The sequence below is a fragment of the Oenanthe melanoleuca genome, chromosome 9 (assembly GCF_029582105.1).
Source record: "Oenanthe melanoleuca isolate GR-GAL-2019-014 chromosome 9, OMel1.0, whole genome shotgun sequence".
NCBI classification, from domain to species: Eukaryota; Metazoa; Chordata; class Aves; order Passeriformes; family Muscicapidae; genus Oenanthe; species Oenanthe melanoleuca.
In genome coordinates, this window is record NC_079343.1 from 13,824,624 (window position 1) to 13,850,981 (window position 26,358).

Genomic DNA, 26,358 nt, shown 5'->3' on the forward strand with positions numbered 1-26,358 from the left:
CCTGGAGCCCCTTTGAGCTCTGAGCTCTCCCTGGATCCTCCTCCAGGCTCAGCAATTTGGGAGAAATCCTGAAGGGCTGAGAAGAATCAATTCTTCTTTCAATTTCAAACAGCAAAAGTATATTTTTGCCCCCCCCTCCACTTCATTAATGTCATTTAAATATGAAAAAATAGCTGCATAGCAGATTTTTGGTAAAGCTTTAGGAAATTATAAAAAAGTGCCATGGCAGTGACCCCCCTTCCAAGAGGTGATGTTGGACTGAGGTAGAACCTGGAGCTGATGGGAGCAGGAACCATCTCCTTGTTTGATGGGTTGGAATTTGGGGAATTAATTTTTTTTTCCCTTGGATTTCATCTTTTTTTCCATAGTAGGATGTGTTAAGGATAAATTTTCTCTCTGAATTTTTTTCTTTTCAGAGTTTTTACTTGGATTCTTTGGTCCATTTCTCTTTGCAGCTGCCTTTATGTAAAATTCTTCCCATTTTCTTTCTGTACATTTGGAGTTTTTGCAGCTTTCAGGAATTGGATGCTGAGCTCCAGCATGGCTGCCACAAACCATGGAATTAATCACAATTCCTTCTCTCCATCACCCTGGAAAGGGACACAGAATTTCATTGGAATTGGTGGCAAAACAGAACCAGGAGGCACCAAATGTGGATTTGACAAACAGCCCCTGCCCTGGCCTGGCTGGTTCCTTCCAGTGTAAATAGTGGCATAATTAGATTGCAAATGTTGATTTTAAATGTGCATCCTGTGGCATTGCTGCAGCTTGTAGCAATTTCAGGGCAGGTAATATCTGAGGGTTTAATTCTGCCATTGAGCATTAGGGTAATCAATTTTATTTAGGTGTTGCAGGTAAATATTTGTATTAAAATTAAAAATTGTCACACTGGAGAAATTACCCAGCTTTGCCATTTCAGAGTTAAACAGAAATCGTTGCAGACAAGGGTTTAGCAACTATTTAGAACTTTTGTTCTTCTCTTACAGGGACTCTGCAAACATCAAAGCTGGATTAGAACATCTGGTAAGTTTTAATTTTCTCTTGAACATTTGCATCATCTTTGATATCTGCATTCCAAATGAACACTTTTGAATGAGCTTTGAATACCTTGAATTGAGAAAGTCAACCATTTCCCAGAGGGTCAGGCTACTGTTATTATGTGAAGGCACTCACATTTTCATTTATCTCCCCATTTCAAGGGAATTTTAATTTTTTTAAATTACTTTTTTTTGATGTGGAGATGAAATAAACCGGACTACAATCCTTGGATTGATGATTGCCTTAATTATAAACAAAAATTGTTTGGTGTTGGATTTTTGGCATATCCTGATCTGAAAACAACAAACTTGTGATTAAAAAAAGTATAAAAAAAAAAAAAAAAGAGCCAGGGACACAATCAAATATTGCATGCATAAATATGGTGTGTTTGAGTCATTTGGAGGCTTTGAAAGAAGTGCACAGCTTTGTGTTTTCTCTTGTCTTTGCTTTATGAATAATGGATCGACTTAAATTCCATTCAGGGCTGCAGTAGGAAATAATAATTGAGGTGCAAAATATTTCTGGTTTAAGTAAACATATGAAACCCACAAGTGATGGCAAGCCAGGCTTAGCATTAAAAACTCATCAGTTGATCAAGACTGAGGAAAATAAAATCTTGTCACAAGTCAGAAGCTGGTTGGGCCTCACATGTTGGTACCAGCAATCAGTGGAACATTAAATAGTTGATCTAAAGTGATTATTAAATCCCATTAAATGAAAATATTCACTATTAATGGCACATCCATCCTGAGAAGGGTTTGATTTTTTTAATGGAATATATAAATAGTCCCTGCTGTTCCACAGAGCTGTTAAAACCATCATGTGTCATTGGACAGAATTGCTTTTCCTCTTGTTGCTTCCCATTTTGGGAATCACTGGGGAAGGATTGGGAGGAGCTTGGGTGCACCAATATCTCCTTGGAGTGCCTGAGGGATGGAGAGGGTGGGGATCGTGGTGGGGTGGAGAGAATGGAGATCCTGGTGGGGTGGAGAGAATGGAGATCCTGGTGGGGTGGAGAGAATGGAGATCCTGGTGGGGTGGAGAGAATGGAGATCCTGGTGGGGTGGAGAGAATGGAGATCCTGGTGGGGTGGAGAGAATGGAGATCCTGGTGGGGTGGAGAGAATGGAGATCCTGGTGGGGTGGAGAGAATGGAGATCCTGGTGGGGTGGAGAGAATGGAGATCCTGGTGGGGTGGAGAGAATGGAGATCCTGGTGGGGTGGAGATCTTGGTGAGATGGAGAGGATGGAGATCCTGGTGAGATGGAGAGGATGGAGATCCTGGTGAGATGGAGAGGATGGAGATCCTGGTGAGATGGAGAGGATGGAGATCCTGGTGGGATCCAGAGGATGGAGATTGTGGTGGGATGGAAAGGATGGAGATCCTGGTGGGGTGCAGGTCCTGGTGAGATGGAGAGGATGGTTTATCCTGGTGGGGTGGAGATCATGGTGGCATGGAAAGGATGGAGATCCTGCTGGGGTGGAGAGGATGGACATCCTGCTGTGATGGGCAGGATGGAGATCCTGGTGGAATGGAAATCCTGGTGGGATGGATCTCCTGGCACAGCTCTCAGGAGCTCCCCCTTTCTAACAGTGCCCTGTGAAATGTGTTGGGAATCATCAAACAGAATAAAGAGCAGAGTTCCCAGAGCAGCTGGACAATCCATCCTGTTTGCTGCTCCCAGGGGTGTCTCACTGTGGGGTGAATCCTTTCAGTAAATCTGGGGAAGGTTTCATTGCCCTGCTGGTACCAGGCAGTTTTTATCCAGTGGCTTCCCAGGATTTTTATAAAGCTGCTCCCTTCCTGACAGACTGACCATGGCTGGGGCTGGTTCTAAACTGGGGTTTCTGCCACAGCAGGAGCTGCAGGGATGATTTATAACAACAAAAAGTGGGAAGGAAGAGGCTCTGTGGGCTTGGAGTAGCCTGGGGAGGTGGGAAGCAGGAAAATAATTCAGTGGTGTTGAGGGTTTCTCTGGGATTGGGGCAGAAGGTGCTGGAAATGTCCCCTGTGGATGATGGTACCTGAAGTGCTTTATGGGTTACCTCTCAATAATTTGGGATAAAATTATCTCTTCATTAAATAAATTGGCTGATTTGTATTTAGAATCCCAGAATTGAGCAGGAAGGGACCTTAAAGGTCTCATTCCACCCCCTCCTGTGGACAGGGAACCTTTTCCTGAAAGATCTGTCAAACACCTCCAGATCTGAGAATTTTTTCCCCTTTTCCCTTTGATCTTACAAAATCTGTCCTGGGAATGGGGGCTCAAGGAAACAAACAGTTTCCCAAGGCACCCACAGGTAAGAATATTTGTGCTGGCAGTTGCTCCATACCTCAACATTTTGTTCATAAAGACCTTTTGGACTCCAATAAATTATAGGGATATTTCTCCAAAGATTTAAGCCACTATTTCTTTAATTCCTGCATCTCCAAATGCCTGTAAGGAAGTTTTTCCCCCCTTAAGAGTTTTAATCTTGATTTGACAATCTGTTATTGAATCCCTTCTGTAAAAACAGAATGTTTTACAGTTTGGGATTTATGAGAGTCTGGACTGACAGGATACAGGGAATGGCTTCAAAGTGAAAGGAGTAGGTTTAGGTGGAATACTGGGCAGGAATTCCTGGCTGGGAGGGTGGGCAGGCCCTGGATCCCTGGCAGTGCCCAAGGCCAGGTTGGAGCAGCCTGGCACAGTGGAAGGTGTCCCTGCCATGGCTGAGCTTTGAGGTCCATGTCTTTCTTTGATCTGGCCAACCAAAAAAAACCCCAAATCCCAACCAAGAGCCCTTCTCCTTTCTTTGGTGTCAATATTTGATCAGGTATTTATTTAAATTAAATGTCAATATTTATTTCCTGTGGTGTCCCTGCTCCGTGGCCACGGGGCAGCCACGTCTGACAGTCCTTGGCTTCCTAACGAGCTGTGAGCCCAGCAGCCAATTATTTGTGCTCACAAGCAATTAATTAACGCCCTTAATATGAGTAATTATGTTTGTCTTGCTGGCCTGGCAAAATTCCATGCTGGTCAATTATGCTCAGCAGGCTGGACTTGTCTCCTGTGTCTCTCTTGAATTGTTGTCCTGTTCTGAGGGGAGGGGAGTGAGGGTGGGGGTGGAGAGGTTTCCACCCATGGCCAAGGTGACATTTGTGTCCAGGGACTTCCCAAATTTCCCTTTGGATGGGCTGGAGAGCCCAGAGTGCCCAGTGGAGGCACCAAGGTGCTTTTTGAGGAGCAGTGCTGGCTCTGGCTGTGTCCCCCACTGACGGGGGACCCCCAGTGTCCCCAGCTCAACTTTGGCTGTGCCAGGGTTGGCATCCCAAATATTCCTCTGGAAAACCTTTCCTTGGAAATCTTTCCAGCTCCTTCAGGAGCTCTGGGTCAGGTTCAGATCAGGTAATCCCTGCAGAAGATCAATGGCTTATGAATATCCATGGAAAAATGCATCTTGTTTGGCTCTGTTTGCCTGCAGGGGCTGCTCCTGCAGAGGGGCCCCGTGGATCTGGAGGAACTGTGGGGCACTCAACGTGGATTAAATTCATGTGCATACTCCACTTTTATTTGTTCTGGTAGCTGCAGATGTGAATCAAACAACAGTGTGATCAAACCATCAGAGGCAGAACGTTTTCATGGCAGAATATTCAAAGGGTTGCAGCAGTTTGTTGTTCCAGCAGCGGCAAATTTTGTGGAAACTTTGTAAGAGAAGCGAGTTTTTCCCTGTCACTTCCCATTACTGGCAAGCTCTGAAACCAGAGCTGCTCCACATAAAACAACACTTTAATGTCCCTGTGTCTTTATTAAAAAGTAAACTTTGATCACTCTCACTTACCAGGGAGGCAGAGGTGCCCTGTGACCTTTCCTCCCCGTGCCCTTTGTGCCTTTCCTTTGCTTTCCCTCGGTGGCCCCGCTCACATTTACCCCAAAAACACCCTGAATTTGGGAAGGTGATGGAGCATCCCCGTTCCTCAGGCAGCCATCAGCTGGAGCAGACAAGGCTGTAAAGCATCCAGAGTGTGATTTTCCCTGGCACCTGCACGGAACCCCCGGCACGCGCGGGTGTTGTTCCCAATCGCGCCGGCGGTTTGTTCGCAATTCCCGTAATTTGATCGCGCCTGATGAAAAGCTGACAAGATTTCCACAGCGCCCCATTAGATGAAAGCAGCGTGAAACCAGAGGTTAATCTGCAAACAGATTTTCCTGCTTATTACTCTAATGATTCCATCAGATTTGATGTAGCAGGCTGCGAGGCGTCTCTCGGCAGCAACAGTGTGCCGGGGTTTGATCTCGGTGCTCATTAAATGATGGAGTAATTTGGGTGACCTCTGCCCAGGTGCACATCTCCTCATAATTGCACGGCATTCTGATGGGGAAATTACTGGCGAGAACCCCCGGTATTCATCCCGCTTTCCGAGCGGGAAAAACTAACAAAAGAAATATTGCATTAATTTTCAAATGATGATATTACATTTAGTGCCTGGGCCCCATATATCAAAATCTGAGAACTGCTCCAGTTACTCGCTGCTCTTAATCTTAATGGTATCTGTGGATGTCAAGGGCATGGAGGAAATTAAATCGGAAAGTGCAGATAGACCTAAGAAGACATTATCTCTTGATGATTGCAGTTTTGATAGGTATTTCAGTGAATTTCATTTTCGCAGAATGGTGGAAGATGAGTTAGCCACCAGATTTTCTCATTTTTCTTGCCCGTGATTTATGTGAGTTGAGCATAAAACTTTTTATGGGAGTGCAGTTGCGGCGGGTGGGAGGTAAATTAATGCGGCGGTTTCCATCTCGGCCCCGCGCGCCTTTGTCAGGGCTGTACATACGTAATGGGGCCCATCATTATTCAGGGTTGTTTACATTCAAAATATGTAATGAAATCTGTTCAGAATAATGAGGGAAATAAAAGTTTGGAAAATTGTAAAGGTCATGAAGTTTGAGAAATGATGCAATGCTCCCAAAATAACATTTAGGCAATATAAATTACATTATTATGCACCAACTCTGCCTTATAGAGACATGAAGATGAAGTGCTTTCGACGAGTAAAATGCTGTTAGTGCTCTCTGAAGTATGAGAATGTGTAAAATGTTTCTGATTTCATATTCTGGTTTTGTGCATATTGTGGGAAAATATATAAAGGAACTTTATGGAGGGCAGTGGCTGCTTCACCGTGCCCAAGTTTAAATGCATTTCCTGGGAGGGTTTTCTCCAGCAAACAAACATTTAGGCAGGAGGGTAATTGATTTTTAATCTAATTATTGAGGCCACCAGCAAATTTTTAGGGGGTTCTTTCTCCTCTTCTGAGGATTTTGCATGGAAATCTTTTGATCTGAAGGTGTTTTATTGCAGATATTGAAGAGGGATCTTGGCACAATACTGAGATGAAGCATAAATTTGCCCAACTCTCTGTGGTCTGCACCTAAAATACAAATCTCTGCGCCCTGATTTGATGCAGGTGCTCCCCAGAATAATTATGGTTTGCCCTGCAGATTTTATTTTGTATTTATTTGTCAGAAGCAGAGCCAAAAGCACGAAGCACAAGTCATTTTTGGAAAAGTTAAACCAGCAAATCTGTGACAGCCCAAAAAACAAAAATTGGTGCAGAGGGGGTGAGTTCATCATTGAAGCTGAGAGCAGACAGAGAATGTTCTTTTATTCCAAATATCTAATCTTGATTAAGTTCAGGTTAATTCCTGTGTAATTAAGGATGATTTGGGGTAGGTTATCAGATAATTTTGAAACAGATTGCTAATTTAGAACCCACTGGATCCTTGTGATACTTGAAATGCTTTTAATTTTCAATTTTTTTTTCATTATTTTTCAGTTGCTGCATTTCAATGCAAAGATTCCAAAGGGAATGAGATTCCCTTTTTCTGGAAGCTCTGATTTATTTAGAGAAAACTCCTCTCTTAGTGGAAAAAATAAAGCAGAAATTCAAATATTAACTGCTCCTTTTGTCAATTAATCCCTGTTACCTGTTGGTTGTGCTCCTGTTTCTCCAGCCTTGGCAGTTTATGCTGTGTTAATTAAAAATTTTCATTTCAGGACCTGCATTTATCTGCTGCTATTTTTATATTCTTCCACGACTTTGTTGCAACATAATGCAGCAGAAATTTGAAACAGTGATGAAAGATTAAAAAATCCATAATTAAGAGTTAAATATTAATAATTTTACAACTTTTGTAAGCTGTGGGGATCATTCTAACTGTAATTTTTAAAGGTTAAGAAATTGATGAATTTACAGAATAATGACCAGATGATGTTGATGCAGAAATCTCTGTTCTGTCAGCTCTTTATCAGAATGTTGAATTTTTGGGTGATTGTGGCTGTATTTCCATGCAAATGTAAATCTAAGGGATGATATTCCAGAGAGCAAGGAAATAAATAGAGGGGAGGTGATTTTTTAGCTTTTAGTGCAATATTATTTATATTTCCTCTCTTATTAAAGAACTCACACTGAGTTTTTATGGCTGTATAAGTTTAACACTTCCAGGAGTTTTTCCTTTTAAAAATACCTGGATTTACAGATTTTTTTTTTTTTCCAAATCTTATTTACAGCTCTCCCTCTTTCTGCTGAGTGTTTAATCCATTTTGCTGTATCCACTCCCTTTTTCCTTGCTTTTTCTCAGGAATATTCACTGAAATGAATCCACTATTGTTTTCTGCTCCTTTTAAAGGAGCCCTTGCTGCAAAAACTGCTTTGAATTCCCAAAATTTCCAATTTTCATCCATTTTTTAATTTGAAGTTTGATTATTTTCACTAAAAATTGATGTATTTTCTGCAAGTCAAACATGGAATTATAATTTCAGGTAGCAGATTTTCCTGGGAATATTGAGGGATGAGTTGGTTTTTATCAAAGAGGAAAGATTTGTGTCAAAACCCCCCAAAATTAATCACCATCCCCAGAAGTTTGTTGGGCTTTTATCCAGATGTTTTAAGACAGAAAAGTCCTGTAGGTAAATTTTACCCCAGGGATGAGCAGGAGGAGTGGAACCTGTCTAGTTTTAGCACATAGCAGACATTTTCCATATGAAATTCCATAATGATAATAATTCAGGAAGGCAGCATCCCAGCTCAAAATGCTGCAGCATCATGAACTGCTGGAATAAAAAGTTTTCCAGTGCTGCCAAGAGCCACATGCTCTGCCCCACAATATTCCCAGTGGCTGGGATTTCTCCAGCAGAAATTTGGACTCTGTTTATAAACTTGATGTTTCTCAAATAGTTTTCCTCAGTGTTCTCAAATTTTCACTTTAATATTTCCTCTGTCAAGAACTTTTGCCATTCATCCCTAATAGAAGGAATATTTAAAATATTCCTGGATGTATTTAAAAAAGACATTCTAAAGCTGAATTAAAGTGTTGGTTCTAATATATTAATTAATTGTGAAGATGATTCTCCCTTGAAATGGAATATTTGGAAAGCCAACCATGGTCTCCTGGCTTTTCTGGAGCTGCCCATCACATCAGCACTTATTTCCTGGAGCTGTGAGTGACAAGTAACTTGTGTGGGGAATATTACACAAAACCCCCCAAATTTAGAGTTGTCAGGCTGGTTTAGTGTAGTTTTATTAAAATAACTATTTATGAAAGGAGCAGAGATGGAATGCAGAGGATGAACTGCAAAGAAATACAAGTTAAGGATGGGCCACATCTGCATAAATCAGCTGCCATGAAAAACTGAATGATCCAATCCAATTTTTGTTTGAAATGTTAAAAGCAGTTTGGAATCCCAGGGGTGCTTGTGGGTGATGGTGTCCTGTGGTGTCCATCCTTTTCTGAACTGGATTCCAGTCCTCACTGGAATGTAAAATTCATTGCTGGGGATGAGCTCAGTTTGTAGAGTGCTTGTTAAGGAATTTTAGGGAATTCCTCTCCTTTTACATTTAGTGGGCTCCTTCACCAGCTGGCACCAGAAATATTTCTCTTTTTCCTTTTACTCTTTGAATTCTTTTCCTTCTGTGTTATGCTTAAGACCATGAGGGAAGCACAGGGATTTATTTTGCTCAATATCACTCTTGGTAATGTTTCCTCCACCAACCATTTCACCATTTTGAAGTTTCCTGAGGCTCTTGCTGAATTTTTTCCACTTAATGGTCCCCTAGATCAATACTGACCTGGGGTAGCTGTTCTCACACATTGCTCCTGGCTTGTGTGGGGCTCTAATTGTGGTTTTCAGCTGAAATCCTCTCTTTTCTCGAGTGCTGGCCTCACCCACCAGTTGGGGAGATGTTTTCTGGGGCCAAGCCAGTCACCTTTATTTCAGAATTCTCCTTTCACCCCTTGGTTAGGGGTTATTGATTGATAAAAAGGTGCCTGGGCTGAGTTCTCTGATGGGGAAATGATGCCCACGGAGTAATTAACACCTGGGGCAGGGGCAAAGGGGAAGATTCCCCCAGAGCAGCTGCCTGGGCTGCTCTGAGTGAGATATTGCTGAGGAAAAGAAGAATTGGAGTCTTCCCTCCCTTATGAGCAAGACACATCCACGATTCCATGGGAGGAGAGGGAAAAGGTGTTTGATTTGGGGTTGGAGAGTTAGGATTTGGAAGGTTGGAGGGTTGGGATTTGGAAGGTTGGGATTTGAGGTTGGGATTTGGGGTTAGAGGGTTGGGATTTGGGCTTGGAGAGTCAGGATTTGAGGTTGGAGAGTCGGGAATTTGGGGTTGGAGAGTTGGGACTTGGAAGGTTGGGATTTGAGGTTGGAGAGTTGGGATTTGGGGTTGGAGTGTTGGGATTTGGAAGATTGGGATTTGGGGTTGGATGGTTGGGATTTGGGATTTGGAAAGTTGGGATTTGGGATTTGTGGTTGGGTTGGAAGAGTTGGGATTTGGGGTTGGAGTGTTGGGATTTGGAAGGTTGGGATTTGGGGTTGGATGGCTGGGATTTGGGGTTGGATGGCTGGGATTTGGGATTTGGAAGGTTGTGATTTGGGATTGGAAGGTTGGGATTTGGGATTTGGAAGGTTGGGATTTGGGATTGGAAGGTTGTGATTTGGGATTTGGAAGGTTGGGATTTGAGCTGGGCATGGCTTGGTCTCGGTGCCACAGCCACGTTGTGGGATTTGGGGTTTGGGGTCAGTTCTGGAGGTTTCTCTGGTGGAATCTTGCAGGTTCCTGTCTGGGAGTGGCTGTGCTGGGTGGGCAGGAGCTGCAGGTGGGAGCTGATCCATCCTCTCTTGCAGACTCCTGCTGAGCAGGCCAAGGCCAGGCTGCAGCTGGTGCTGGAGGCAGCTGGTGAGTAAAAGAATCCTCAACATTTTCCTTCATTTTTGTGCTCTCAGGTGGGATTTTATCCCTTTGTGCTTGGCAGATGCTGATCCTGTTCTCCATAATTTTCACACTTAAATTTCAGGTTAAGATTAAATTGGTTTGCATTGTTGGCATTTAGAAAAGCCCTTTAAGGAAATTTTTAAAAGCCATTTTTTTACACTAAAACCTCATGTTTATTCTCTGACCCTTGCTGCTACTGAGGCTTTATTCTGTGCTCTCAAATATTTGGTTTTGTTTGTTTGCAATTTTCTTTATTTTTTGGCATTATTCTAAATCAGTATGTTATTTTTTTATTATTTTTTCCCTTTTGGAAACCCTCTGTTTTGAAGAATCTCCTCACATTGCTGATGTACTTTTTTTTCCAAAATCCATCCAGCTTTTTGCATTGTCTCTCTTCCAATACATTCCTTGTTCTCCAGAACTTTTAATAAATCTTTGAAGCATGTAATTATGAAATGGATGTGACAGCCCTGACCTCAAAAGCACAATTTGTGTATTCTGCTGCCATCAATCACATCTCATTTTTTAATTTCACACCTGGGAGATGTACAAAAGATAACTGGGGGTTGTATATCATCGTGACCTGGGCTCCAAAATTTTCCAAAGCTTATCAAAGGTCTGTGACATTGTTAAATTTAAATATCCACCATGGAGGGCTGGATCTTGGATTGAAGCTGCAAGTTGTTCATAAGGAGCAGAAGAGATTTAGTATCTTTGTGTCTCTTACAATCCAAAACACAGAATTAAGTTCCTTCCTGGTTTTATTTAAGTCTTGGTCATGCCAGGCATTGATGGGATCATCCCCCACCTTCTTCCCCAAGTCCATTACATTTAATTTTTATTTAATTGCTGTGAGAAGAGGTTGGAAGTGTTGTTTCAGCATATTTTTGTGTGTTTACTCCTTGCAAAATTAGCACCTTTTTGTCTTCAAATTTAAAAATAAATTTATGCTGAACTATTACCCAGCAGCTTGAGGAGCTGAGGATCAACAGGTTCACTGCTGCTGTGGTGATGTTCTATTTGAGTATAATTGAAATTAATTCTGTATTCCCCTATCTAAATTTCCCTTGTGGAGATATTTAGGATCTTGAGAAAATCTGCTTTTAGAATTTAACCTAGATATCATTTTAGGAAATAGGAACTGCTTTCTCTGAGAGGCAGAAATCAGCAAGTAAGAAAACAGGCTCTTATTATAGAGTTGTTTTTTCTCCTGGTGTATTTGGAGATGGGAATTGTGATTCTGGTCTCTCATTAGGAGAGCAGGTAAAATAAAAACTATTCACCTGTGTCTGTGGGGGAGGAGGGTAAGATGGCCATTTTTATATTTAGGTAATAATTGAGGTAATTAGTGCTGAGAAGGTTTTTCTCCGAGACCTGCATTCATGCTGACTTGGTTAAATAATTTTATTTCTCTTTAAGTGTAGATTAATGCCAGTATTTTATTCTCACTGAGCAGGGCGATATTGGGAGGCACCAAAACACTTTAATTCTCCAGACAGCTGAGTTTTGCTTTCTAAAACCCATCACTCCTCAGCAGTTGTTGCTCCCAGCTACAAATTCATATTTGCACCATTTATTGAATCAGATTTCTTAATTCTGAGGTGCCAGGGAGCCTTTTTAGGCTGCTCTGACACCTCCCACGAGCCGCCGTGCCCGAGCAGATGTTAAGCAGGCAATAGTTGAATGTTAATTTGGGCAGGGTGGGATGTTTAAGCCCATCTGAAGTATGTTCCATGTGGGCCTTCCAGACTGAGCCACAATGCTTTGTCTCTTGGGAGAATTTCCAAGCTAAACCTCTTTCTTTGCCTGGCTCTATATGGACTCTCTCAAGTCAGTATAAAGCAGATCATCCCTGGGCTAAAGCTCTGCAGCTTTTGTTAGCAGGGCTCTGTAGGGCTGTAATTAGGCCTCCTGGCAGGCCCTGCCGGCCAGTTCATGGTCATATGGAGTTTTTCTGAGGCAGCCTGGCTTTGTGTAAATCCTTGCTCACCATCTCCTTCTGGGTCACTTCCTCCCCGGCCGGGGCTTTGTGCCGCTGCCCCGCGGGCGGACGGGGAGCAGCGTCCCCTGACCAGCCCTGCACACCCCTCCTGGATAATCCCCAGTGTCAACAGAGGATTTAGCTCAGCTTCTGTCACTTACAGTTGCCAAACCACTTGGGTGTCTGTGATTTCTTTCCCAGACTTCATTACCGAGGGATGGAGAAGATCCGAGCCGGGCGTTTGTGTCCGCGCCGATTTTAGGGCAGAAGTTTTCAAATCTTCAGTGCCAATCTTAGGGCAAACCTCAGAACCTGAAATCTGCTTAAAGTATCCTGTAAATTATATGGCACCTGTGCTTTCTCTCATCAAGATTAAAATATGGGTGAATAATCCCAAAATGTCAATAAATTCCTATAAAACAGCACACGGATGTCTCGATAGCGCTGCCCCTTCCAAAGAGCTTAGGGCAAACCTCAGAACCTGAAATTTTCTTAAAGCATTCTGTAAATTATATGGCACCTGTGCTTTTTCTTATAAAGATTAAAATATGGGTGAATAATCCCAAAATGTCAATAAATTCCCATAAAACAGCACACAGATGTTTCAAACTGACGACAGCGCTGCCCCTTCCAAAGGGCTCAGGGAGAACCTCAGAACCTGAAATTTGCTTAAAAGTGCTGTAAATTATATGGCACCTGTGCTTTCTCTCATCAAGATTAAAATATAGGTGAATATTCCCAAAATGTCACTAAATTCCTATGAAACAGCACACGGATGTTTCAAACTATCGACACCACTGCCTCTTCCAAAAGGCTCAGGGCAAACCTCAGAACATGAAATCTGCTTAAAGTATCCTGTAAATTATATGGCACTGTGCATTTTCTCATCAAGATTAAAATATGGGTGGATATTCCCAAAATGTCAATAAATTCCCATAAAACAGCACGTGGGTGTTTCAGGCTATCGACAGCGCTGCCCCTTCCAAAGGGCTCCGGGAGCTTTTCCATGGTGCTGAGCAGAAATTTCTTACTCTCCATATAAAGACCATGACAAAAGCCAATTGATCTGGATTTTCAAAGGTCTAGAGTTGAAATAAGTGACTGATCTATTTTTGGGATCTGCATTTCAATCTCTGGCTGAAAGAGCAGTCAAGAATAGGGCGTTTTGTGCCAGGAATTCACTGGAGTTTATTTAAAGGAAACTTCAGGACTGAGGCACCAAATGTGAGGTGATGAAAATGGGGGAAAAAAACCCAAACAAACCCCAAACATTTACCATCTATCAGATCCAATTCTGGATATTTAACTCATTATCTTTGAATTTTGCTATCATGTCGCTGCCTTTAATTTTGTGCCCTGCATTTTTATTTCACTTTACATATTCCTCAAAGAGAAATTCATGGAATGCAACAAACACATCAGCCTTAACCCTGGTAAATACAAATGTTTTATAATTCTGACTGCTTTTTTTTTTTTTTTTTTTTTAATCTACCCATTCTGCCAGGAGTTACTGAGGATAAAAAGCCTGATTTGCACTCAGTGCTGATAAATACAGGCAAATATTCTCTGCTTTTGGGTACCAAAATGGCTCATAACAGATGTGGCTGAAAGGACCACATACGTAGACTGTATGATTTTAGTCTGGTGGAACTAATAGGATCACTTGCTACTTTATAGATCCTTGCTTTTCTTTTACTTTAATAAAAACTGTTTAGTTAAATAGGTTGGCCTCTGTTTTGCTCTTTTCTGGCTATGCAAAGCAGTCGGGTGGGCAGGTGGCAACAAGTATGAAAAATTTCCTTTTATTGGGGCTTCTTTTCAACTGCCAAATTTATCAAATGTGTATGGATTTCTGGTTTTGATGATGGTTTTCTTTCAGTTGTTCTTATTTGTGCTCTTTCTACTGAGAACTCGCTGGTTTGCATTTGAATTTCTAATTATGCAATGAATTTTAGAAGGGTGGATAACATGTGCTGTTATATATGCACAAAGGATGGAATAATATTTAAAATATTTTATTTGTTCTGTAGAAATTTAAAGCAGGTGTTAAAAATAATTCTTGCCCCAGAAACTGCAAGAGTTTGAACTTTTAACAAGCTCAAAAGTTCTGAATATTAAAAAAAAGATTAATTTAGTTGCCATATAAGTTTGATTTAATATAAAATTTTAATTTTTATTGATTTCAATTTTTTTTTTTAATAGTGGCAATTGAGACCTTAGATAAATTAATTTTACTTCTATTTATATAAAAATCTCTGTTTGGAGAGCAAAGGTGTCTTCATGAATCACGTTTTCTCTTTCTGGCAAATGTGGATGGAGATGCTACAAAGGGTTTTGAGGATGTTTTGTGGAGCCTTTCCTGAATTCCCAGTAAGGAGAGGAATTTTCATCCCTGGTGATCTTCACCAGTTTGGGGAGTTTGTTCTGTTCCCTGTGTCAAAGGAAAATGAACTGGAATTGCTCTTGGGAAGCCACAGCAAATCTGGGAATTCCCAGTTCCCAACATCCCACCCAGCCCTGCCCTGTCCATCCCTGTCCCCAGTCCCTCCCCAGCTCTCCTGGATCCTTCTCCTCTCCTGGCCCCACAGATTTATCCTGACCTTGAGCAGCAGCTAATTTAGGGAATCCATCTAATTATGGAGTTAATGAACCCAGTTTTTAGGTCAGCTGCTGATTCCTACTCAGCAGGTTTTGGTGTCAAAACTCATTTCAGTGATGGCATCACTTGAAAAATCTAACAGTAATAACAGAATTAAACAATTAGTTTAAAAATCAGGAGAAGAAGCTACTTTTTATATTATGTATTTGGTGGGGATTTCAGGCATTTTCAGGCTGAATTTCAGAGAATTCAGGAAGTTTTTGAGCTCACCTGGGTGCTCGACACCAATCAGCTTCACAGCCAAGCTGGACACAGACATTTCTTCAGCCATTCCTTGTCCCTGAGCTCTTGGCAAAGCTTCATAATCTCATTAGACTTCCAAAAAAATAACAATTTCTGCACACCAAGTGACAGCTGTAGAAAAAAGTCATTACTCCAATTAATTGCTTTATAAACATATTAATGGTGTTGTCTTTACAAAAGCTGTGATTTCTGAAGTGCAGCTGTTTGTGGTATTGGTGAGCAAAGTAAACACTTGGATAATAGTAATTAATTAAATAATTAATTTTAATTAATTTAAATGAATTTGCAGGATTGCTGAAAAAATACAGGATTTTAATTGAATGTAGGCAGAGAATAAATGTGTTTGAAATGCAGTAATTCACTTTTGCAATGTGTAATATCATTCTGTTGGTGTCTAAAAGCTGCTCACTTCAGGGACTTCTTTTAGGTTCTGACAAGAGACTAAAAAAAATTGCTTTGAACCATTTGTGTAGAATATCAATTTGTTTTTAGAGTAAGAAACCAATGAGGAGTTGTAGGGATGCCATAATATCAACCAGAGCCTATAAGTAGAATTTAGAGGAACTTTATTAGTTAATGAACATTTATTGCCTTCAGAAATCATTCTAAAGCTTTTAGAATTTCTATTTTTCTGTTAGATTTTTTTCCAAGGTCTTTTTTTTTTTTTTTTTTTTGTGTGTGACACCAAAAGTATCTCAGGCTTCCATGGTGCCTAATGGGTTTCAGTAATATTGCAGCATATGGGATCCAGGATTTTGATGCAAATCTCTGCTAATTATGTGCAGATGAATCTTGCAGGCCTGCTATTGATCTGCAGTCAAAGACAATTTTTCAGTTAGCTGAAGTTTTATATCAATTCATATTTAGCAACTTTGCTGTAATTTAATTATCCACTGGTTTGGCTGTGCAAACCATATGTGGTCGTGGGGCTCGTTGGTTTTTTAGCAAGTCTTTGGGGAAATGTTATTTCTTAATATTGATGGGGGAATATTTAATTCTCATGTTTTACATGATCTGTCAGAGCCTCTCTGTGCCCAGCTGCCCTCTCTGGGCTCTGCTCATCCAAGAATCCCAGGAATGGGTGTCCAGGAGCTTTGTTCTTGACAATTCCCCTTGAACATTTTTGGATGTTGAGATTCTCCACAAGTGAAAGTGGAGAATTTTTTTATCCACAGATATAAATTCCAGTGGTGGATGCCCAGAAAAAGGTTTTGAATTGCCCCATCTGCTCTGGCTGGTGCTGTTCTGGTGTTGGGGGCTCTCTAATTTCCACATGGGAAGTGTGCTGGAATCATCTTGCTGAAAGGAATTTATGGATTAGATTAGATTAGATTAGATTAGATTAGATTAGATTAGATTAGATTAGATTAGATTAGATTAGATTAGATTAGATTTAATTATGAATCCCAGTGAGGGCTGTGGCTGCCCCTGGATCCCTGGGAATGTCCCAGGCCAGGTTGGAGCAGCCTGGGGCAGTGGGAGATGTCCCTGCCATGGCACTGGCTGAGCTTTAGAGTCTCTTCCACCCCGAATAATTTCATCATTTTCTTAAAATATTTCACAGGGAGTAGAAATGAAGCCCTGCTGGTTTTGTGCTTTTCCCACCCACCCTTTCAGGAGGACCTGGAATGCCAGCACACCAGTCCAGCCCCTCTTCTGTGCCTGCACAGAGCTCCTAGATATTCATTTTTTCAGGGGCAGTATTTAATATGGGTAATAACCCCCTTGTTTCAGTTATTGAAAGCCCATTTATCACAACTTTATTAAGCAAGGAGAACTAAGTGTGCCATTTTGGCCAAGTGCTTTCGCTCGCTCGTGTTCTCTTTGTTGCCCCAAATGAATGAAATTAGAACAAACAATCTCAGAGTCATTTGTAATCAAGCCCTGATTAATGGACTTTGGTTTCACAGCCATTATTCATTCAAGAACACCTGATATCTCTCCCATAAACAAATCGTGTTTGTCCAAATTAAGAAATGAAATGAAGCATTTGATGAGTTTATGATTGACCCTTGCAGCTCGGAGCCCATTACTCAACGTCGTTATCATGCAAAGCTGCCTGACTAATGTGCTGCCTGAATGTGCTGTGTGGATTTATTGTGATTTCTGATTAATGCCTGCTGCAAGGCAAACCACGGGATTGGAATAATTCCTTGATTTTCATTTGAGTGCTCGCTGCAGATTTTCATCTGTGATGAAATGCATTTGTGTCCCATTAGATTTAGGGATGATTATGAGGTGTTGGCTGAATAAATCTTGGTGTGGAGCAGAGGGGGCTTGGCAAGGACTTTTTCAGTCCTGGTGGGATTTTTATGAGGCTGCTGCCTGTCATTGGCAGGGATTTTTGGGTGGTTCAAGGGGAGTCCTCAGGCTTTTATAAATCTGGGGGGTCATAGAGGCTGATAGAAACAAGATCCCAACATATTTTATAAGTGAAACATTTCTCCTCATAGCGGAAAGACTGATTAGAAAATTTGATTTTATTTTCTTTTTGTTGTTTACACACCTTTATTCTGTCAATATTTAATATCTGTATTTTCTAAAGCATTTTCTTGGGTGTGTTTGCTAACTTTAGTGACTTGGGAAGGATTTTATACAATGTTTTATGCTGAAATAATGCTGTTGAAAAGCAGGTGTCAGACTCCTGTAAATAGTAAGTTTTGCCACTCCTCCAAATGTGAAGCAAGACGAGTTCACACTGAATTAAATCTGCATCAGATGATTTGCTACAAGCCCATTAAAGAATCCACTGGAAAGGGCAGAACAGCATTGTTAGTAAAAGGCAGCAGTAATTGAAACCTGTGTCCTTTGCCAATCTCTCATATTGATCACCCCAGCAAGGAAAAAAAAGTGTTTCAAAACACAGCTTATGTGAAAAATCAAATTAGGTGCCTATAGCAGGTCCTCCCTTTAATTCCAGTTCTGTTTCTCTTCTCTGTGATTTGTTATTGAAGATTTCTCAGCTGCTTTGTTAAAGCCATTATGCTCTTACAACACCCACTAAAACTGTTTAATCAGGGAAGTTTCCCAAAGGTGTTGAGCATTTTGTGCTGCTGATCTTAAGCCCCTGGGGAGTTTTCTCTGAGAAATGTGGATGATTTTATAGTGATGAGCCTCTTCCTCAAAGATTGTGATTCCATTGGGCAGGGCTTGGAGGAGCCTGGGGCAGAGGGAGGTGTCCCTGTCCCCAGGATGGGATGGCACTGGGTGGATTTAGGGTCCCTTTTGGGATTCTCCCTCCCTGCAGCTCTGGGTTTGCCTCCTGTACATTCCCAACTTGAAGCAGTGCTGGATTTGTGGCTGGATTTTCTGCTCTGAAGTGTGGGTAAAGCTAAGGGGGAAAGGAAATAAATAAATTGGGAAGAGTACATGGAATTCCAGGCTGGTTTGGGTTGGGAGGGACCTTAAAGCCCATCTTGGACCTTCCATGGACCAGCTGCTCCTTGGGCTCCTCCAGGCCTGGGCACCCTGTGCCAGTCCAGTCAGAAATACATTATTTTTTATCAATCTCAATATTATCTTTGCACCTGCACCATTCCCAGGTTTCCCTGCATATGGACTGACTTTTTAAAGTTTATTTTCCAACTCATTCCCAAGGTTTTTGTGCCATTTCTCAGCGTGGTTGTCCCCATCCACCCCCTGCCACCTTCTGATGGATGTCCCTGAATCCCTGGCAGTGTCCCAGGCCAGGCTGGATGGGGCTGGAGCCCCTGGGACAGTGGAAAGTGTCCCTGCCATGGCAGGGCTGCCACTGGATGGGGTTTAAGGTCCCTCCCACCCCAAATTTGTTGGCTCTGCCTGGGTGGCTGTGCCTGCTCTGCACCTTTCAGCTGAATTATTGACATTTTATCCCAAAGCTCATCCTGTGCCCCCCAGCAGACAAATGTCCCCATCCAGCTGCTGGGGGTGATTATGTGGGGCTGCCACCAAAGACACCCTAAAGCATCCTATTAGCAGGGCCTGAGCTGGGAATGAAGGCCCCAATTATGACATTAATGGTGTCTTTATAACCTTTTTCACTTCTGCTGCCTCTGACAGAGCTCCACAATCACAGCCACAGCTTTGCCCTTGGCAAGCAAAACCTCATTTGGAGAGGATAATAAGTATTTACTATTTAGATGGCTGGCAATAAAATTTCTCTGAATGAGATTTTACCCACAAAACACAAACTGATTCAATTACTTCCTTTAATGGACTGGGGAGACCTGGAATAACAATTTGTGGAAGCTCCAAGTCTCATGTTCAGCTTTTTTTTTTTTTTCTTCCCTTTTTGTTTGGTTTTCTTTTTTTTTTTTTTTTTTTTTTTTGGTGTGAAAATGCAAACTGGTTCTTTTTCCAGAATTATATCATGGGATTGTGTCGTGAAATTATATCATGGAATCATTAAACTTCAAAAAAATCATCAAGCCAACCCTTTACTCAGCATTTTCACTGAAAAACTTAACCCAACTTTCCCCTGCATGTTCTGTGGATAAAAATCTCAAATGTTGATGTTGTTATGGTAGCAAAGAGTGTTGGGAACCCCTAAATATTTTTAGAAAGAATTCCTGTCACCTGGCCTTAGGGTGGGATGGGATATCAGTTTTGTCTTAAAATTAATATTTCCTGTAAACCCATTGAGCATCCACTCCCTCTCAAAGCTTTGTAAAACACAACTGCTTTAATAGCTGGGGATGTGCCAGCAGAAGGGATTTCCCAGGTGATGTGAAATATTTATGGGATTTAGGAAAAAGTCATTTTAAGGACAGGCATGAGAAATACTTACTGAAAGTTTTCTAATTTCTTGTATTTCTAAGCAAAAAAGCAGCTTGTGAAACTGATCTAAATAATGCAAATATGTATTTATTCTCTACATTATCCTAAGGCCAGCTGTATATTAAATAGGTAAAATCATCCTGATCCATGTTTTTAAAGAGTGTTTTATTTTATGTCTGGATCCTGGATGGATCTGCAGGAGAACCAAGTACAAATTTTGGAAATCTCTGAATGTGTGTCTGTACCAGACCACCAATTCCATTCTTTTCATTTATTCCGAGAATTCCAGATAAAATTAATTGAAATGGGGTGAATCCATATTATCTTATTTTAGTTTAAAATATTTCTGTACATGTGTATCTCACAATTTGCCAATTTTAGTGATTTGCCTCTTTTATCCCCTGGCACTGATGTGGATTTTTCTCTCTGCTTTTTGGAGTTTTTAATAATTTCAGGCAATCTGTGTTTGTAGCACTAGGGAGCACCAGGGACACCCCCAAACTTGGTTAGTGCAGCTCTGGAAGAAGACACAGGATAATATTTCCTTCCCTTTTTAACCATCACTCACTGCACGGGGCCAACAAATTCATAACCTCCTCTGTATTTGATTTGAAAAAAATAAACCCAACCAACTTTTGCTTTCCCCAGTTCAATAACTCCCTAGAAATGTGCTTTTATACAGTGTAGCTCATCCAGCCCTGCACAGGTTTATAAATTGAAATCCCACTTTTTTCGGACGTCCCCGCCTGGATGACTGATGGCTGTGTGTATTTGCCATAAAATTTTAATTATGACAGAGTTATGAATCACTGCTCTGGCTGGTTAAAGTGTTAAAAAATGATGGGTTTGTTGTTTATTAAACCTGGGAGGGTGGAGGGAGGAAATGGGAAAGGTTTGGAGTTGTTGGATCCCGAGCTCAGGTGTTTGCTCAGGAGCTGATTTTGGATGGGATTTTTGGCTGCTGCTGGTGACAAATGCCATGGGTTTGGTGATGAGGGTGACAAATGCCATGGATTTGGTGATCAGGGTGACAAATGCCATGGGTTTGGTGCCCAGGGTGACACATGCCATGGGTTTGGTGATCAGAGTGACACGTGCCATGGGTTTGGTGATCAGGGTGACACGTGCCATGGGTTTGGTGATCAGAGTGACAAATGCCATGGGTTTGGTGATCAGAGTGACAAATGCCATGGGTTTGGTGCCCAGGGTGACAAGTGCCATGGGTTTGGTGATCAGGGTGACAAGTGCCATGGGTTTGGTGATCATGGTGACACGTGCCATGGGTTTGGTGCCCAGGGTGACAAGTGCCATGGGTTTGGTGATCAGGGTGACAAGTGCCATGGGTTTGGTGATCAGGGTGACACATGCCATGGGTTTGGTGCCCAGGGTGACAAGTGCCATGGGTTTGGTGATCAGGGTGACAAATGCCATGGGTTTGGTGATCAGGGTGACACGTGCCATGGGTTTGGTGATCAGGGTGACACGTGCCATGGGTTTGGTGATCAGGGTGACAAATGCCATGGGTTTGGTGATCAGGGTGACACATGCCATGGGTTTGGTGCCCAGGGTGACAAATGCCATGGGTTTGGTGATCAGGGTGACAAGTGCCATGGGTTTGGTGATCAGGGTGACACATGCCATGGGTTTGGTGATCAGGGTGACAAGTGCCATGGGTTTGGTGATCAGGGTGACAAGTGCCATGGGTTTGGTGATCAGGGTGACACATGCCATGGGTTTGGTGCCCAGGGTGACAAGTGCCATGGGTTTGGTGATCAGGGTGACAAATGCCATGGGTTTGGTGATCAGGGTGACACATGCCATGGGTTTGGTGCCCAGGGTGACAAATGCCATGGGTTTGGTGATCAGGGTGACAAGTGCCATGGGTTTGGTGATCAGGGTGACACGTGCCATGGGTTTGGTGCCCAGGGTGACACATGCCATGGGTTTGGTGATCAGAGTGACAAGTGCCATGGGTTTGGTGATCAGGGTGACACATGCCATGGGTTTGGTGCCCAGGGTGACAAGTGCCATGGGTTTGGTGATCAGGGTGACACGTGCCATGGGTTTGGTGATCAGGGTGACAAGTGCCATGGGTTTGGTGATCAGGGTGACACATGCCATGGGTTTGGTGATCAGGGTGACAAGTGCCATGGGTTTGGTGATCAGGGTGACAAGTGCCATGGGTTTGGTGGCTTTAGCCCCCTGTGGGTGGCTGGGCAGGGCTTTGTCATCACCCCAGCCCTGGGATTGTGGCTTTGCACAGTCCTGCTCTTCCCTTGCTGAGCACGGGGATAAAACCAAGGGGATCACACAGAAACACCAAATATTTTAAAAACATTAAGGAGCTAGAACCAGACTTGTGCAGAATTTTCATTGCAATGTGGTTTTTATTAAAGGTGTCAGGTTTTGTTGCCAATTTCAGCACAAATTCCCTTAGAACATCACCACGCTCAGAATTTCCCAATATATTTTTTTTTCTCCCCAAATTTTAGGCAGCAGCACCTGATGTATTTGGCACGTGAGAGGTTGCTTTATGTAGATTATATAAATAATATATGTGCCATATATATTATAATACATTCAGCATATATTATATCATCCATATATTATTAACCACTAATATCTTAATCATACTGTAATATATATATTAGATATAGATACATTAATTATAATGTATATATAAGAATATATATGCAAGCTGAAATGAAATGAAATTATCTGTCCCTGCTCCCTGTCCTCTCTGTCACTGACCCTGTTCCTTTTTCCCAGACCCTGTTCCCTGTCCCTTTCACTGTCACTGACCCTGTCCCTTATCCCAGACCTTGTCCTTTTTCCTGTCCCTGTCCCTTCTCCCTGTCCCTGCTCCTTGTCCCTGTCCCTTTCACTGTCACTGTCCCTCTCCCTTATCCCACACCCTGTTCTTTGTTCCCATCCCTGTCCATTATCCCTGTTCCCTGTCCCTTCTCCCTGTTCCCTGTCCCTTCTCCCTGTTCCCTGTCCCTTCTCCCTGTTCCCTGTCCCTTCTCCCTGTTCCTGTTCCCTATCCCTTATCCCTGTTCCCTGTCTCCTGTCCCTGTTCCCTTCTCCCTGTCCCTGTTCCCTGTCCCTGTTCCCTGTCCCTGTCCCCTGTCCCTGTTCCCTATCCCTTCTCCCTGTTCCCCGTCCCTTCTCCCTGTTCCCTGTCCCTGTTCCCTGTCCCTGTTCCCTATCCCTTCTCCCTGTTCCCTATCCCTTCTCCCTGTTCCCTATCCCTTCTCCCTGTTCCCTATCCCTTCTCCCTGTTCCCTGTTCCCTGTCCCTGTTCCCTGTTCCTGTTCCCTGTCCCTTCTCCCTGTTCCCTGTCCCTGTTCCCTGTTCCTGTTCCCTGTCCCTTCTCCCTGTTCCCTGTCCCTGTTCCCTGTCCCTTCTCCCTGTTCCCCGTCCCTTCTCCCTGTTCCCTATCCCTGTCCCTTCTCCCTGTTCCCTGTTCCCTGTTCCCTGTCCCTTCTCCCCCCTCCCTGTCCCTTCTCCCTGTCCCCCTTACAGCCAGCTTGCCTTGGCTCCCCTCAGGCCAGGCTGGCAGGGCAGGGCTGTTGCAGCCCAGAGCACCTGGAGTTCCTGCAGGCTCTGCTCCCCAGGGATGCTCCAGGCTGGGCTTTTCAGGGCTGTGAGCACAACAGGTCTGTGCCATTTGGGCAGGGCAGGGAGGGCTCCTGGGGAATAGGGGATGAATGGGGAGCTGGGGCCATCAGTGCTGCCAGGCTGGGGGGGCTGGATGAGTTTTAAAGGACAAAGCTGGGGGATTAGAAAATCCTTTATGGTTTGATCCGTGTGGGATTGGGCCTGGTAATAAGGAACTGGAAGCTAAGGGGGAAAATTCCAAAATTTGAAATATTTGTCATTTATATTGTCATTTTAGGAGTAGCATCTTGTTTTTCTTTCTCCTGAATATGAAATGTTGTTTGACAGTACATCATATTTGCAATTATTCATATTTAAATGTTTTAGTCACCTGCTGTTGAAAGAAACTTTTAATAACAACATAAATAATTCTTGGAAGTTGGACTGGATGGCCTTGAAGGTCTTTTCCAACCTCAATGATTCTGTTAGTTTATTTTTAGTAAATTAAGTTTAAAATCAAAACTCAGCTTCATTATTCATTTTTGTTAGTCTCAGTGAAAATAACAGATGTGTGTGTTCATGATACTTTTTTAATTGATTCAGCTGGTAACAAAGTGTTGAATGTTACTGTAACAAAGGAAACTACCAAAATATAAAATATCGAATATTAAAAAAAAATTAAGGAGTCAATGTAAGGAATCAATGTCACTTTTAGGAGTGGGGCAGGATTAAAACCATTAACCTGGCTCGCCTCGACTCCCTCCCTCCGAGCTCAGAGCTTTCCTTTAAAAGGAGGGCTGGGGATCAATATGAAGATCAGTTGATAATGTTATATTAATTAGAGCAATCAAGCCGTGTTTGGAGCAGGGCAGAGCTCCCTGAGCTGCCACGGGGCCGCTCCCAGCTGCAGCAGGGACGTGGCTCTGGGGCACTGGGGTCTCCCCAAAGCTGTGCTCAACGATTGCTGCCAGCAGGGCTGCAATTACAGGCTCTGGCTGCTGGCTGGGGCATTGATCAGCCCAGAGACGGGAGGGGATCGATCAGAGGAGGCAGGAGAGCGGGGAGGGCGCTCGGAACGCGGGGATGGGGATGGGATTGGGAAATGGGGAGTGGGATTGGGAAATGGGGATTGGGAAATGGGGATGTGGGGATGGGAATGGGAAATGGGGATGTGGGGATGGGATTGGGAAATGGGGATGTGGGGATGGGAATGGGAGTGGGAAATGGGGATGTGGGGATGGGAATGGGGATGTGGGGATGGGAATGGGAAATGAGGATGTGGGGATGGGGATGTGGGGATGGGAATTGGGGATGGGGATATGGGGATGGGAATATGGGGATGGGATTGGGGATGGGGATATGGGGATGGGATGGGAATTGGGGATGTGGGGATGGGATTGGGGAATGGGGATGTGGGGATGGGAATTGGGGAGTGGGGATGGGAATTGGGGAGTGGATATGGGGATGGGGATGTGGGGAATGGGAATGTGGGAATGGGATTGGGGAATGGGGATGTTGGGATGGGATTGGGAAATGGGGATGTGGGGATGGGGATGGGAATATGGGGATGGGGATGTGGGGATGGGATTGGGGAATGGGGATGTGGGGATGGGAATTGGGGAGTGGGAATGGGGATGTGGGGATGGGAATGGGATTGGGGAATGGGAATGTGGGAATGGGATTGGGGAATGGGATGTTGGGATGGGATTGGGAATTGGGGATGGGAATTGGGGATGTGTGGATGGGATTGGGAATTGGGGATGTGTGGATGGGAATTGGGGAGTGGGGATGTGGGGATGGGGATGGGAATGGGAATGTGAGGATGGGGCTCAGGCTGGGGCTGACCTGTGCCCAGCACTGCTTCACTGCCTGCTCTTACCACGAGGACTCACACCAGCCTGGCCTGGGTAGTATTGACTGGGAGCTCTTCAAAGCAGTGGGAATCCAATATTGGCAGAAAATAGGGATTAAAGCAGTTAGATGGATTTTTGGAGGTAGTTATCACCCTGCTTTGTAACATTTGTAGAAATTGTAAAAGTAAGCTTTTAATGTTATTTCTGAAAATGTTAAGATGAAAGTTGTCTGAAAAAGGGGATGATTTTTTAAAAATATTTTTTATTAAATTTAAGGATTTAAGTTTCCTCCCAACCCAAACCATTCCACGATTCTGTGCTTGAGTGACTGAGCAGTGCAATTAAAAGTGTGGTTAACACAATCACCTTCATTAAAAAGCACAAATTCCTGAGAAAGGATGCCCAGACATCCCGTGGCTGCACGTCCAAGGTGAGCACCGAGTTCCTCCTGGTGGGTGAAGGATGATGGTGCTCAGCTGGTGCTGCCAGTCCCACACAGTTCTGTGCATTCCCTTTCCTCATGGCTAAAACCATGAAACACCCAATGAGGTTTTAACATTTCAAATTAGAAATGCCCTCTTGAAGTATTTCCCTCTCCCATCCAAAGTCAAAGCTGGCTGGAAATAAAATTGGAGCAGGTCTGTGGGACTTGAGGTGTTGAATAAGGCTGTTTATTTATTACTTTGCTACAGCTTTATACAAATATATGGATGCACGTGTGTCTGAGGGAAATGATGCTGTCCAGACTTATGAGAGCCAGTTGGGATCTCTCAAGGTTGCAGATGAGCTCTGGAAATGCACCTGTGTATTTTCAGTGCCCTTGGCACTGACTTCCTCACTGATGACAAATCTTTCTGCACTCCTCTTCTGGAAATCAGCTTTGGTGGTTTTCCCCTCTTGGATTTGTCTGTTTTCCCACTTGCTCTAATGGGCTCTGGTCGAACTTTTCCAAAACAAGCATTTATTTG

The 26,358-nt window shown here is 43.1% G+C and overlaps 2 protein-coding genes across 2 annotated transcripts in view; both read left to right on the plus strand.

Annotated features, from left to right (window-relative positions):
* Positions 1-26,358, plus strand: part of GFM1 (G elongation factor mitochondrial 1) — a 151,698-nt gene that overhangs the window by 56,227 nt on the left and 69,113 nt on the right. The gene's annotated exons all lie outside the window — the stretch shown is intronic.
* RSRC1 (arginine and serine rich coiled-coil 1) overlaps positions 1-26,358 on the plus strand; it is a 103,491-nt gene that overhangs the window by 49,310 nt on the left and 27,823 nt on the right. The window contains exons 6-7 of the mRNA XM_056499134.1: positions 987-1,023; positions 10,212-10,263. Coding sequence (XP_056355109.1) covers positions 987-1,023; positions 10,212-10,263 — 89 coding nt within the window. The remainder of the gene's footprint in view (positions 1-986; positions 1,024-10,211; positions 10,264-26,358) is intronic.